A 14,166-nucleotide genomic window follows, 5' to 3' on the forward strand; every position below is an offset into this window, starting at 1 on the left:
CAGTCCTTGCCACAGGCATCGATATAACCCCTTCACTCTGCATACATTTCCTGAAACCCCTTGTCATTTATCTATACCCAATTCCCCCTTCCCCAAATGGATTTTTGAGAAGTATACTTAATGGTGCGTACCACAAAAGCCCCCCTTTTTTAATTTTCCTTCATTGAATCTTGGAGATACTGCTCTCATGGGGTGGATCTAAGCTGCCCATAAGACAGGGTATGCTCCAAACTGACTGAGCACAAACTTTGCACCCAAATCTAGCATCCTTGGAGGTGAAAACATGAACACAGTAAAACTTTGTAAATATGGGGAAATAGGATCAGGTAGATGTCCAACACAACTGCTTGGTGCATTACCTGTGCCCCACTGCCCAGGAGGCATGCACTGATCTAATGGAGTGCACAGAGACAGAAGTGGTCATGCAGAGTGAGCATAAGCTTGCTGAAAGGTAGAACTGATCCATCTGGCTATAGTCTGTTTTATTACCACCCAACCTCTTTTTTGCGTGTTGTAGACAACTAACTATAAATCAGTCCTAGACATGCAAGTCTTCAGTGCTAGAGCCATGTCCAGAAGAGCCAACCCACCTTAGTTTAGCCATAAAGGTCTAGGTCCCTTCAAAGAAGGAATGACCACCTTTTATTAAGGTAAAATACTGAGACTAACTTACACTGGGAAAATGGAGTCCACTTTATATATATAAAAAAAAAAAGAGACCTACCTTTTGTTTCAGCTCAAAGAGATTCAACATTTGATCCTTCAGAAGAAAGGTCATGTTCACTTAAGCCATTTTGAAGGGTTCAAATGTAGGGAGCGGAAGAGGCAAAATTACCAGGTCTCATAGTGCCATGGTAGGGACAGACAGAGGCTGGAAGTAGAACAACCCAGTAGACAAAAAATACTGACACCAGAACCTAGAGGGAACTAAGTGAAATACAGAGTAAATAACAAATCAAGACTCAAAAAACTAAAATAGGAAGCATGAAACCCCTCACCCTGCCTCGCACAAAACCACAAGTCCTTCATTCCCGTAGTTTTATTTAGTAACTAGCTTCAGTATTCTGGATAACATTTTCTGACAATCCCTCGGTCCCCAAGATTTTGATTTCAAGAGCCACACCATTGAGGCCGTATGACAGGGGTACTTGTCTAGAAATCAAACTTGTGGCAGAAGATAGTCTTACAGAGAAAGCCACTAACCAGGGCCTGCATCCATATCGACTCATGCCATTCTGGGGTTACAACAATCATCAGGAACATTTTTCTCTTGGCCGCTTTGAGGAAGCATTGGAATTGTGGGAAAAAAGAGACAAACCTGAAGGTCCAAGGAACAGTCACAGCAGTGGTTTCAACCTCAAGTTTTCATAAAAAGACAGGCTTTAAAGACTTTTACTTGTGGAAGAAGGTGGGATAATTATTGCAAAATAGATTAACTCACCTGTGCATGATTAAAGAAATCCACAACACATGACCTGTTGGTGGTACCTGAGAACCACTGAATTATAGAAACCAATAGCTACATGCTATTGGAGCAGAATGTGGACACTAAAATCAGGAATTCATCAGATTGATCTTTGGCCAAACCCAATGCTACACCAGCATACTTCTGGATAGACTGGGGTTCTCATCCCTCCCCCCTCCCCTTCCCTATCCACATATCTTTCGGCAACAGTTTTGTTTATTTGAATATGTTAGACTATATCCACATATTTGGACATACATACCTGTTCTGAGCTACGCACGGTACACCAATACTGTTCACCCGTGCATGTTTTATATTTATGCATTTGACTAGTAAAGTTTAGTTATATTTTATGAACATTGTTTCTTTACCACTCTTGTCACATACAAATAGGGGTTTTCTTGAGCGCATCTATACTACCTCTGTTTGATTGCTAGAAGGTTAGACACCCTTCCTTGTAGATGCAGCACACCTCGCTCAATAGTATTCCACCCTATGCGCAGTGATTTGTTTTTTTTTTTGCACACACTAATCAATAACGCAGAGGTTTCCAAACTTGGTCCTCAAGGCACCCTAACAGTCCTCCTTTTATGGATATCCATGCTTGACCACAGGTGACTTAATTAGTACTACAGTCAATTTGATTTAACCACCTGTGCTCAACCATGGACCTCTCTAAAAATCTGAACTGTTTGGGTGCCTTGAGTACAGCGTTTGGGAACCTCTACAATAACATCTTCAATTTTACACAGACCTAGAATAGAGTTTTGGTTATTCCGTTTCAGATTCTGAGTTTTCCATGACCATCAGTCAAAGTCGGCTAAAGGAACAGCTTGAACAAGTCCGCCAGCAGACAGAGGAAACCCAGGCACTGCTCAGACTGGCCATCAGTCAAACAGAGAGCTTAAACCTGAACGAGTGATTTGTTAACATTGCTTGTAATATTTTTACATGGTCTTGGCTAGTGGGGTGAGCTATAATTCCCCCCCACTGACTGTTGCTGTAGTGTTTACTTTTTCAAGTAGGGAAAATATTTTGTGATGTGGATCTTGTTTCTGCTAGTGTTGTCGGTGCATCCTCTTGATAATAAGCATTGGCCTGAAACTTGCAGAAGACAAACCCTGTTCTCACTGGACAGAGCATATTCCTTGTATTGGACAAAAAACAAATCCAATTTAAAGGGTAACACCATTTAAAAATTATTTAGACGATATTAAATCATTGTTATTACAATTTACTGTGATAACACTAGATATTTGAAATGAAACATCTTCCTAAAATCTCCTAATGAAGTCACAGAAACACATTGTTGCTGACATTTCAGACGTTAGTTAACTCCTGCAACCAGGGAAACAATCAGTGCACTGCACTTTAATCATCAGGAATTATTTAAGTTGTAGTATGATGATTTTAATTAGGCAACATTTTCCCAGTGGAATTATACTTTAACTGCATCTTCCAAAATCATCATGTCTCTTCCTTTTTTATTTATTATACACTTGTGTTTTGTATTGAAACATAACTTTTAGAAGTAGGTTTTCTATGTTATACCTTTTGTGTTTTATACCAGATTAAATATGTTTAATTCACTCCTAGTGTATTGTAAACATAAATTAATGTTGATATGGTCATATTGTGAACCGGTAAATGTATAAAGGAGTGATTGAATAATAAATTAAACTAGAAAGTTGACTTTTTTTTTTTTTCTTTTATTTAGGTATGTTTCATTCTGGCTAGCCTAGCATTCTGTACCATGGTCAGCTACGGTTACTGTTTGTTATGCCTTTGTACAATACAGAAAAGCGATAGAAATGAATACACATAGCTTTCAGGCGAATTAAAATTACGTCAAACATATTTATTAATTAATAACATGCTATATAGATTAAAAGAAATAAACGACATGATTTTTTATTATTTCTTTTGTAAATATAACTTTTATGTACATGGGCATCAGGACAAACCAAAAATTAAACAGAACTTAATGTGTGAGAGTAGATTGTGTGAAACCTGTAAAAGTTATTACTTATATTACTCTATTGCATGATGTGTGACAATCCGTGTAGACCTAAATAGCCAGATAAGTAGGGCTCACCCAGATTTCCATCACCAGTCCTATATACTCTAGGCCTTATTTTAGCATACACCTGTTGGAGAAATATAGTGAAACAATCGTCTATGTTGTACACCTACTCTCAGGAATCTACTCTCAAACCTAAGAGGATCCTTGACAACTAGGGATGGGAAACTATGGGCTTATATTTAAATCACCCTTCACCTGACTGTGTGGTCATCATTTACAACACAAATAAGTAAATTATAGCAATGAGGGTTAAATAAAAAAATAAAAGAAACAAAGTGCAAGTTTATACGCCTTCATTCTATAGACAAAAACAGCAATGTACAGTGTAAGTGATCATGTGAGGAAAAACATGGAAAAAGACACGATGTATACAAAAGATAAATTAATAATGGTTCAACATTTTGTTTTGCTCTGAAACGAGCAAAGGAACAAATGTTTTCAAAGTGATAATTATTATTTTCCTTAGAATCCACCCATATTTATATATATATCCATGTGTTTAAGAATTTAGTAAGGCAAGAAACATGTATAAGTAAGAAGAGCAAACACAAAAATACAGTTCGAATATAGACTTTTTCCTTTTAAGTTTTTGTTGTTGTACAACAAATATTCAAGTATGATAAAATCAGTATTATTTACTCTGGGACACATTGGTTCATACAGAATAATAAAAAATAAAATAAATGAATGCAAATAAAATCAACTAGTAGCAACCAGATTATTCATATTTTCAGATCAAATTAAGAAATGGTCAATAACGTTCAAATAAAATGAGAAAGAAATCAACCAATGAGAGCAATAGGATATTCACATACTAATTATATGTCAGAGAACCTATACAGTAGCCTATACAATAAAGCCCCTATAAATGGAGTTCTCGGCAATAATATTTAAACCAAATGGCTTAAATGAAACCACTCTATAGCCCTACATGTAGAGCTATGAGGGTATATTCAAGTATTAAACATATACAGTGTAAAAGATCATTAGCATGTTAAACAATTATGTTTAAAACTGGACAGTCCCTAAATGTCCTCCACAAACAGCCTTCATGCTTCCAACCATTAGTTTCCCCTTCAAGTGAAGACTCCCAAGTGCAGCGATACTGGCCAGAAGCAGCTTCTGGGAGAGAACAACTGGCTTATGCACTGCACACTTAAACCAAAAAAAAGTTTTCTGTCTTTTTTTTTTAATTATTATTATTTTTTTTAAAAAGAGCAGCAGTCCATCAGCTGGCATTGGTAAGGTGTTTCCACAGGCAGGGTCGCAGGCAACCTAGAAAGTGAACAATCCTTCCTTCTTTGAGAAAAATCCCTGGGGCTTTTAAGATGATGTTTTTAAATGTTCCTTTTGGTGTTCAATTTACTTCTGTAATTAAAAAACAAACAAAATAAGAATAGATTGAGATAGATATTCTAGCACCCAGCACCCAGCACCTGTCACAATTCATGCATTTGCTCTTTCCTGCCTGGGGTGTCACTCTATGATCTGGTCCTTCTGACACACACTGGTCTGTAGATCAGAAGTTTGTTGCATCAGCTAGAAGCACCAGAGCAGAGTGTAACACCCCAGGGCAGGAAAGAGCTCTTCTGCCATTCTCGGACAGCTCTAACTGCCTAACGTACATATTAGATCCGCAGTCCTGCTTCAGAAACACTTTTTTCTTGCTAAAGTGACAAAAAAAAAAAAAAAAAAAAAAAGAACAGCAGATTGGATATGTCTGTGAGCGACATTGTTCATATACATATCCGCTGTACACACCCAGCAATGCACTATAGATATATCACCATTACATTGAACGGGCAATATATCTATCAGTGTGTACCCAGCTTTAGTCCCACTTCAGCAGGACAGCAGATCTCGGCTATGACCTATTACCGCCGTCCAGTTATGAGCACATTCTCAGGATGGACACAGGTCATTTTGAACAGAGGAGCCAACTTCTAAAAACCATTGGAGGTGCTATCATTACATGCCCCATATTCCAGCACAAATACTGAAGCTACTCAAATTACATTCTTAATCACAAGAGCGTGTTTAAAAGATTTTTGGTAAGTACCTAGAGATTACAGAAAAGTCCAAAGCATTCTGGGAAATCGATCCCATACATATACTTGTGTATTTTTTTTTAAAATCACTTTTGCCCACAGTTGACCTCACGTTAACACACTGTTTCTTCATCATTGAAGCCCTTACCGCACATGCTCAGTCCATCTCCCTTCTCTCACAGCGGCCTGATTCAGAGCTGCATGCAATGCCCATGGTTACGGAGTGGAGCTATTTTTTCGCCAGTGCGCAAACATTTCCTAAAACCGTAGATGGTGCATGCATTACAGAGTACAGGCATAGGTGCGATTTAGGACGCACAGTATCAGATAGGTCTTGGGTGTCCCTGGATGGTGGTGTAAAACTGGTCCGTTTTATGGGCGTGTTACAGACATGTCACGGACGTGTTTGAGTACACAGACGTCTCAGTCCTTGCACACTCAGACGCACGGATGTACACCAGGAAATGGGCTTTGTAGCGGCATTTGCTTAAAGTCACAGACTGGAGACCACCACAAGACATGTCTGCGTTTAGCTGTGAATCAAGCCCTTCCCATGGTAGGACAGAGAATGGTACTGACATCATTTATACCGGTGAGAAAGTACCTGTTTTTAATATACTATGTATTCCTCTTTTACTAAATGTTTTCATTATTTTGGAGATTACCTCACTGAAAAATATATAGTACACAACAGAGAATATCAAACTATTTATTTTAATACTGCCTTATGCACAGTCAATAAAACGATTACTGTACCTGCTGTTTGTGGTGTTTGCACATTATCAACTTCAAAAGCTATAATTGGATTTAAAGGAAGATCCTGGATGCTGTTCCCCTCATTGTTTAGAGAATCAAGCTTGATTGATTTAGTTCCAACAGGTAAATTTATAATCTCTTCAAAGTTGTTGTTCTGCGTACACAAACCATTTTCATTTGGCTGTTTCTCAGCACTAAAACCCATGGAAGAAAAAGAATACATTAAAGGCATGTTCATCAAGGTAAGCACACGCTTATTATTTGTATTTCTAAATGGTTACATATTCCTTTTCAGTACCAGTACTAACCTCTGCTGTCAGAACGCCAGTTATAATGATCTATTAACATTATTTATGTATGATGCAAGCATATCTTGCTGCTCTTTGCAATGGAAACAAAACCGTAATAAAACAAGACTGAGTATAACAGGCAAACACAGAGGTAAGCAGGTTAAGGGGTTCCTGCAAACAAGCCTACGATCTATTGGGGAAATAAGCATTTAATACATGTGGATAAGTGCTATATATTGCAAACTGGTCCAACCAGATTGCAGAGTTTCTTATGGGCTACGGTCAGTGGGTTGTGAGTAGAGATGTGTGCCGACCCTCGTGTTTTGGTTTTGGATCTGGATCCCCCCTGGTTTTGGATCTGGATCCCCCCTGGTTTTGGATCTGGATTGGTGTTGACAAAACCTCACCTCCGTGTTTTGGATTAAATAATCATAAAAACAGCTAAAATCACATAACATGGGCCTGTTTTTGTTCCTACAGTATAATTAACCTCAATAATATTTATTTCCAGTAATTTCTAATCAATTTTGATCACCTCACAATATTATCTGCTTCATCTAGTTAAGGCCAAAAGGTTGCATCCAGCTAGCTGGCTGACAAAGCTAAGTGACACAGTGGGCGGCACTAACGTGGCAGTTCAGTTTCTAATTTCCAACACGGATACAGTGTGTTATACAGTGTGGGTTTGATACACCAATAGTGCACTTACTGTAACAGCAGTGTCGGCAAAGCGGGGTTGCTGACTGTGTCCTCAGTACATGGAATGGTGGTGCTGGCAGTGTCCTCAGTGAAGAGTACCGGTGATGTCGGCAGTGCTGGGGGGCCAGCGGTGTTTTAGTGCAAGTTTGCTGGCTGTGTCGGCAGTGCGGGGGTGCCAGCGGTGTCTTTAGTGCAGGTTTGCTGGCTGTGTCGGCAGTGCGGGGGGGGGGGGGGGGGTTGCTGGCGGTGTCCTCAGTACATGGAATGGCAGTGCTGCGGTGCTGGCAGTGTTCCCAGTGAAGGTTTTCTGACTGTGTCGGCAGTGCAGGGGTGTTCTCAATGCAGGGTGCCGGCGGTGTCCTCAGTGCAGGGGTGTTCTCAATGCAAGGTGCCGGCGGTGTCGGCAGAGCGGGGTGCCAGCGGCGTCCTCAGTGCATGTGTGCTGACAGTGCAGGGGTGCTGGTGGTTTTCTCAGTGTGGGGGTCGCTGAAGGGGTCCTCAGTACGTTGGGCAGGAGTGTTGGCAGCGGTGGTGTCGGCAGCGGGGGATTCTGCCAGTGGGGGTGCCGGCGGTGTCAGGCGGCGGGGGATGGCGGGCGCCATCCTCTTTATCTCCTTTGTGCTGTTTTCAATGGGCTTAACGCTGATTGGCTGAGAGCCGTGACAGACGGCTCTCTCAGCCAATCAGCGTTAAGCCCGCTCAAAACAAAACCTCACGACTCAACAGCGGGTTCGCAAGGTTTTGCCTCGGTTGAGGGACCCGGTGGCAGACTGGGAGATCGCCCCGGATCCCCTAAGTTCGGGTGGGTTCGGATCCGAACCCGCTCATCTCTAGTTGTGAGAATATAGAAAGAGAACATATGGAAGTCTTACGTGTACTGAGTAGAGTGGAAGTAATTGTGTAGGATAGCTTATGTGGGCGGTCCAGGAATTTGATCAGCTTGTCTGCGGAAGTAAGTTTTCAGGAAAGTCTACAAGGCGGCATTCCACAGAGTGAGTGCAGCCTGAGATAAAGTACTGCGACTGAATGGGAGCAGGTAATGAGTGCGGATGTCAGGCGCAGATCTCAGTTACAAAATATTTTGACATAAGTGATGAGATGTATGTTGATGTAGTTTGGTTGAAAATCTTAGATGCAAGCAGAAGTATTTTATATTCAACACGGTAAAGTATAACCATATATGTAAGCAGAAGTATTTAATATTCAACACGGTAAAATATAACCATATATGTAAGAAGAAGTATTTCATATTGAATTTTGGTAAAATACAGGCAACCAATGTAGGGACAGAGGCCCTGATTCAGAGCGCTCGCTCTGAATCAGGGCGGCATTTTTTTTTTGTGCCGGCCTCCTAGCTGCTCGCTAAGCTGTGGGTGACCACCCACAGTTTTTGCGAGCGGCCAGGTGATGGTCGCGACCATCGGGCTTGCGACGAGACCCTTGTGGTAGGGTCTCATCCATCGCAAGCTCCAGTGGACTTCCTGCTCTAATAGAGCAGGAAGTCCACCTACTAACATCACTAATGATGTCAGTAGGGCTGCCCACAAACGTTTGTCCAGCCACCCCCCCCTCCCGCCTCCAAAATGGGGCGAGCTGTCAATCACAATCTACAGCCGTCCCGTTTTGGTGCGAGACCAGAGCGATGGAGCGCCGTCGCTGGCCGGGTCTCGCGCATGCGCACGCCGGAGGCAGCGCATGCGCAGGGGGTAAACATCGACCCGCTTGCGTGCGGGTCTGAATCAGCCCCACAGAAAGCAGAGCAGCAAAAGAACAATGTTTTTGCAAGGAAGATCAGCCTAGTTGTGGCATTCAGCTTAGCCTGTAGGGGTGAAAGCCTGTGGAGGGGAAGTCCTGTAAGGAGACTAATGCATTATAATTAATGCAGTAGGATAAATGAGTGCATGAGTTTGTGCAGTGCGCGTTTCAGACACAGTATGGGCATATTCTGGATATATTTTTGAGACGTAAGTAACATGATTTGTATACAGATTGAATGTGGGGAGTCAATGAGGACACCTAGGCAGCATGCTTGATGTAATGATTGTTGTGTGGTCAACAGAAATACAGATGCCAAGTCAGTAGCTTATATTGGCCAGTAGAAATATTATTTAAGGCACACATCCACTAGCAGACCTCAAAACGACCACACGATTACGACATTGTACTTGTGCGGTCGTTTGTCAGTCTGTGCCTACACTGAACGAGCAGTCGTTCAGTGTAGGCACATCAATCATCCCCTGACATGCTCAACGTTATCGTCAGGTTGTTCAACATGTTTGGCTGATGATAGATATATAAAACGACCAGCAGGAGCGCGCATCGCTGGTCGTCTTAGACATTTTAATGAACGATTTGCAAACGATTATTGAACGATTTCGTTATCATTCAATCACTCATTTTAATCGTGTAGTGGATGTGTGCCTTAACTGTTTTTGAAAGAATGAGTTGGAGGTGGTGAGATGACATCCAAGGTGCAATGTTAGAAAGACATTCAGTAACGTGGACCAACACAGATGGTGAGAGATCTGGGGAGGATTGGTAGATTTGGATATCATCCTCATAGAGATGATGCTGAAATCTGAGCATATTAGTTTTCCAAGAGAAGTGCTATAGTTAGAAAAACGCTGTGTGGTACTGCCACTGACGGAGGAAGCAGAGGACCTAGGACTGAGCCGTGTGGTACTGCCACTGACGGAGGAAGCAGTGGACCTATGACTGAGCCGTGTGGTACTGCCACTGATGAAGGAAGCAAAGGACCTAGGACTGAGCCGTGTGGTGCTACCACTGACTGAGGAAGCAAAGGACCTAGGACTGAGCCGTGTGGTACTGCCACTGACGAAGGAAGCAGTGGACCTAGGACTGGGCCATGTGGTACTCCCACTGACGGAGTAAGCAGAGGACTTGGGACTGAGCTGTGTAGTACTATTACTGACGGAGGAAGCAGAGGACTTGGGACTGAGCCGTGTGGTACTGCCACTGACTCTGGAAGCAAAGGACCTAGGACTGAGCCGGGTGGTACTGCCATTGACGGTGGAAGCAGAGGATCTAGAACTGAGCAGTGTGTTACTCCCACTAACGGAGGATCTAGGACTGGGCTGTGTGGTACTCCTACTGATAAGGAAGCATAAAAATATAACTAAACAAGCAATTTGATAAGAAGGTTCAGAACCAGGATAAGACCGTGGTAACTGCTTCTGGAGTCGGAAGCAGCAGCGTCTGTCTCTGCATCTATTGGCAGTCGCCCATCTACAACTTTATGCAAATGCAGCCACAAAGCCCTTCCCTGGCGTACATCCTTGCGCCCGACTGTGCAAGGACTGAGATGCTCTCTGTCAGCGTCTATAGACACTAAAGTACCGTTTGGTGCAGAGTCGTATACATCAGAGAGATCCAGGGGAATAAGAAGTCAGTAATAAATAGCAGTAACCAAATCATTTACCACCTTAGTCAGTGCAGTCTCTGTAGGGAATGAAAGCTGGACTGAAGTAGGTCCAATAAGCTTGAGCGAGGAAAGAAAGTACATGACTCAAGTGTAGCTAAGTCGTTCAAGTAACATGGAGGGGCAGGGAGATGAGAGATGGAATGATAATTTGAGTGTGTGTGGGTCAGAATTGTGATGGAAAGATCCAGCAAAGGGCTAGAGAGATTACAGATTTTAGTTAAGACTGGTATGAGCACAGTAGACTGGGTTCAATTTGTGAGGTATAAAGTTAACAGGAAAGGTAATACAGTAGAAAGATAAGACGAGAGAAGATACAGTGGGGAAATCCAATGAGCCACGGGGTTTATCCCACGGCTAGATACCCGCGCCAAGAGGTTCAATCAGCAGAGTTGGACATTTCCTTGCAGCTTCAGGAGCTGCGAGGAAAAAGTCCAGTGATGTGCGGTCAGGTGAAGCAGAGCCTTACCTGTCATACTTAGGTATACTCCAGAGTTTTCACCATACAAATTATAAAAAAAAAAAAAAAGTAAGGAAAATATTATAAATAAACTTCTTTGTATTATTCTAATCATTTTTATAGTCAAAACTCTGGAGTAAAAGGTGTATGGCAGGTGAGGCACTGCCTCCCCTGTCTACCTTTTCCACACATGCCTGATCAAAACACACCAAATTTCCAGCACTATATACTGCTGCACATTTGTATAATGCCCACATGAACCCTCGGGTTCATATATGTCTGTGTAAATCTGGCTCTGATACTAGCCAGTGCCTCCCCAGCCATTTACCTCACCACACGTCACTGAAAAAGTCCATGAGAGAAGCCACCCTCTGTGGGGTTAACCTACGGCGAAAAACCCATTGATTCCGTAATTTACACAGAATCAGTGGCTTAATGCATGTTAACCCCTGGTTATCAAAGTGGAAAGTGCTATTTAAGTGAACAGAATTTCCCCACGCGGGTGCTGGTAATTTTCCCCCATTTCTCTTCATTTGTGGGATCAAATTAACAGAAGCATTCAGTGTGTTCGGGGAAGGAGTTGAGCAGGCTGCTTGCTGAGGAAGAGAATATCATTTCATGTTGGATCTTACCAATATTGTCTGTGAAGTAGGAAGCAAGATCTGGGGGCACTGATGGCAGTGGCGTAACTAGGGTATTTGGAGCCCAGGGCAAATTATACAGTACCCCGAGTATGCAGTTGTGGTCCCTCTTATGTAGGCCCATAGTAGTGCCCTTACACAGTGCCCCCAGTAGTGGTCCCCCTTATACAGCCCCCAATTAGTTCCCCTTATTCAGTGCCCCCAGTAGTGGTCCCCCCAAATGCAGTGCCCCATGTAGTGTTCCCCCTTATGCAGTGCCCCCAGTAGCAGTCCCCACAATGCAGTGTGCCCAGTAGTGGTATCCTCTTATGCAGTGCCCTTTATATAGTGCCCCCAGTAGTAGTCCTCCCCCCCCCATGCAGTGCCCTTTATATAGTGCCCCCAGCAGTAGTCCCCCATGCAGTTTTCCCAGTAGTGGTCATCCTTATGGAGGCACCCAGTAGTGATCCCCTCCCTATCTAGTGCCCCTTGTAGTGGTTCCCCCAGTGTAGTGCCCCTAGCAGTAAGCCCCTTACATAGTGCCCCCCACCCTCATGCAGTGGCCCCAGTAGTGGTCCCCCCCTATCCAGTGCCCCCTGTAGTGGTCCCTCCTATTATTGCCCCCAGTAGTGGTCCCCCCAGTGCAATGCCCCTAGTAGTAGGCACCTTTTATAATGCCCCCAGTAGTAGTTCCCCCCTCCTAAAGTAGTAGTCCCCAGTAGAGGTTCCCCCTCCCCATTAAGTGCCCCCAGTAGTAGCCCCCCCCCCAGTAGAGGTCCTCCCAGTAGAGGTCCCCCCAGTAGTAGCCACCCCACTCCCCCGTTGTGCCCCCAGTAGTGCAGACAGGTTTTAAAAAAAATATATATATATATATATATATATATATATACAAATATACTTACCTGAATCCACGCTGCTGGACCGGACCGCGACACCGCTCCCGCCGCCGCCCGCCAGTCCTCCCGAGCTGGCGCACTCAGCATTATGGGAGAGACGTCATGATGTCATGACGTCTGTCCCATTACCCACTGCAGGAGCTGGACGGAAGCCCGGCTCTTGCAGTGGGTGCTGCAGCAGTCAATGAGAGTCTGACTCTCATTGGTTGCTGTTTAACACACGCATCGCTGCCAGCGCTGGCGGCGATGCGTGTGTTATGCACAGCCTGAGCCCGCCTCCTGGCGCTATTAGGCACGCGCTCAGGGGGAGGGAACGGGCTCAGCTGTGCAGCACAGGACCGGCGCTGGAAGCCTAGCGCCGGACCTGTGTAAATGTGTAGCGCTAACCGCACTCACTGCGGTCGGCGCTACACTGGCTAACTAGGGCGGGCCCGGCCGTGGCCGGCGCCGCGGCCCCCCCCACCCACCGCCGGTCCCACGGCGCTGCTCAACCCTCCCTAGTTACGCCACTGACTGATGGTAGCCAGTGGGTTGCAGTCTTGTATTTGTTCAACAGCAGAGACAAAAAAGTTTAAGAATAGAAATTTACATTTAAATAAGTTCTGGTAAAGATACTAGTCTTACCTATCCAGAGTAATGATCCTCGGTGAGTGGGCCAGTGACTCTCCATTATAAGGGGCTTCTACAGTGCTCTGGAGAAATAAAGATTCCTGCTCATCTTGCAATGGTGTAATAGCTGGGAAGAACATAAACATATAATGGACATTATAGCTTCTGCTTTTAAGCGTTTCAGAAGTATCAGAGAATCAGTTGGTAAATAGCTTGGACTGACTACGAATGGCATGAACCCCTTCACTGCGATGGAAGATTGGTGCTCATCCTCTGGATATACGTACCATTAGACTGCAAAGGATGAGCCTCACTCGTCCTCTGCAGCGAGCACCAGAATTTAAAAATTGTTTTTGTTTATGTTTGCGCCACTGATCATAACAGGGGGATACGGGGCAGTTTGTAAAGAAAAAAAAAATAATGAAAGAAAAATCTGAGGGTGGTGGAGGGGGGCAGGGGAAGGATTTAACTCTCTCTATCTCCCCAAATTCACCACCTAAAAAGATGGATCTATCTTTGTTTGAAAGAGTTTGAACAGTCCCCTCCTTGAAACTATGTGTCCCCCCCTCACAGAGATTATTAATTGATCACTGTGATCCCCGGGCATCCATAAAATCAGGGGCGCCTATTTTAGAAAAAGGGGGGTCCCCCCTCAGTACTTATTGTCTGGTGGTCACTGGAAAATGTTACCCTGCGCTACAGAAAACTTATGTTTTCCATATATGGGGGAGGGCACACAGTGGACAACCATATTTGAAATGATGTGGCCCGCTAGTAGCTATTGTCTGGTTATCACCAACC

General features: G+C 43.8%; 2 protein-coding genes across 7 annotated transcripts in view; one reads left to right on the forward strand and one right to left on the reverse strand.

The window, feature by feature from the left end:
- The window catches only part of LOC148543068 (uncharacterized), a 64,974-nt gene extending 61,817 nt beyond the window's left edge, over positions 1-3,157 (forward strand). For both annotated transcript variants that reach the window (XM_088452565.1, XM_088452570.1), the window contains one exon: positions 2,251-3,157. In XM_088452565.1, the coding sequence (XP_088308691.1) occupies positions 2,251-2,387 (137 nt within the window). In that variant the 3' untranslated portion in view covers positions 2,388-3,157. The remainder of the gene's footprint in view (positions 1-2,250) is intronic.
- A 145-nt stretch (positions 3,158-3,302) lies between these two features.
- Positions 3,303-14,166, reverse strand: part of MAP7 (microtubule associated protein 7) — a 202,352-nt gene continuing 191,488 nt past the window's right edge. For all 5 annotated transcript variants that reach the window (XM_088452536.1, XM_088452517.1, XM_088452527.1 and 2 more), the window contains exons 16-18: positions 13,381-13,492; positions 6,353-6,546; positions 3,303-4,916 (exon numbers count right to left, since the gene is read on the reverse strand). In XM_088452536.1, coding sequence (XP_088308662.1) covers positions 4,906-4,916; positions 6,353-6,546; positions 13,381-13,492 — 317 coding nt within the window. In that variant the 3' untranslated portion in view covers positions 3,303-4,905. The remainder of the gene's footprint in view (positions 4,917-6,352; positions 6,547-13,380; positions 13,493-14,166) is intronic.

This window comes from Taudactylus pleione, unplaced genomic scaffold (assembly GCF_031769625.1).
Source record: "Taudactylus pleione unplaced genomic scaffold, aTauple2 ptg000006l, whole genome shotgun sequence".
In the NCBI taxonomy this organism is placed as follows: domain Eukaryota; kingdom Metazoa; phylum Chordata; class Amphibia; order Anura; family Myobatrachidae; genus Taudactylus; species Taudactylus pleione.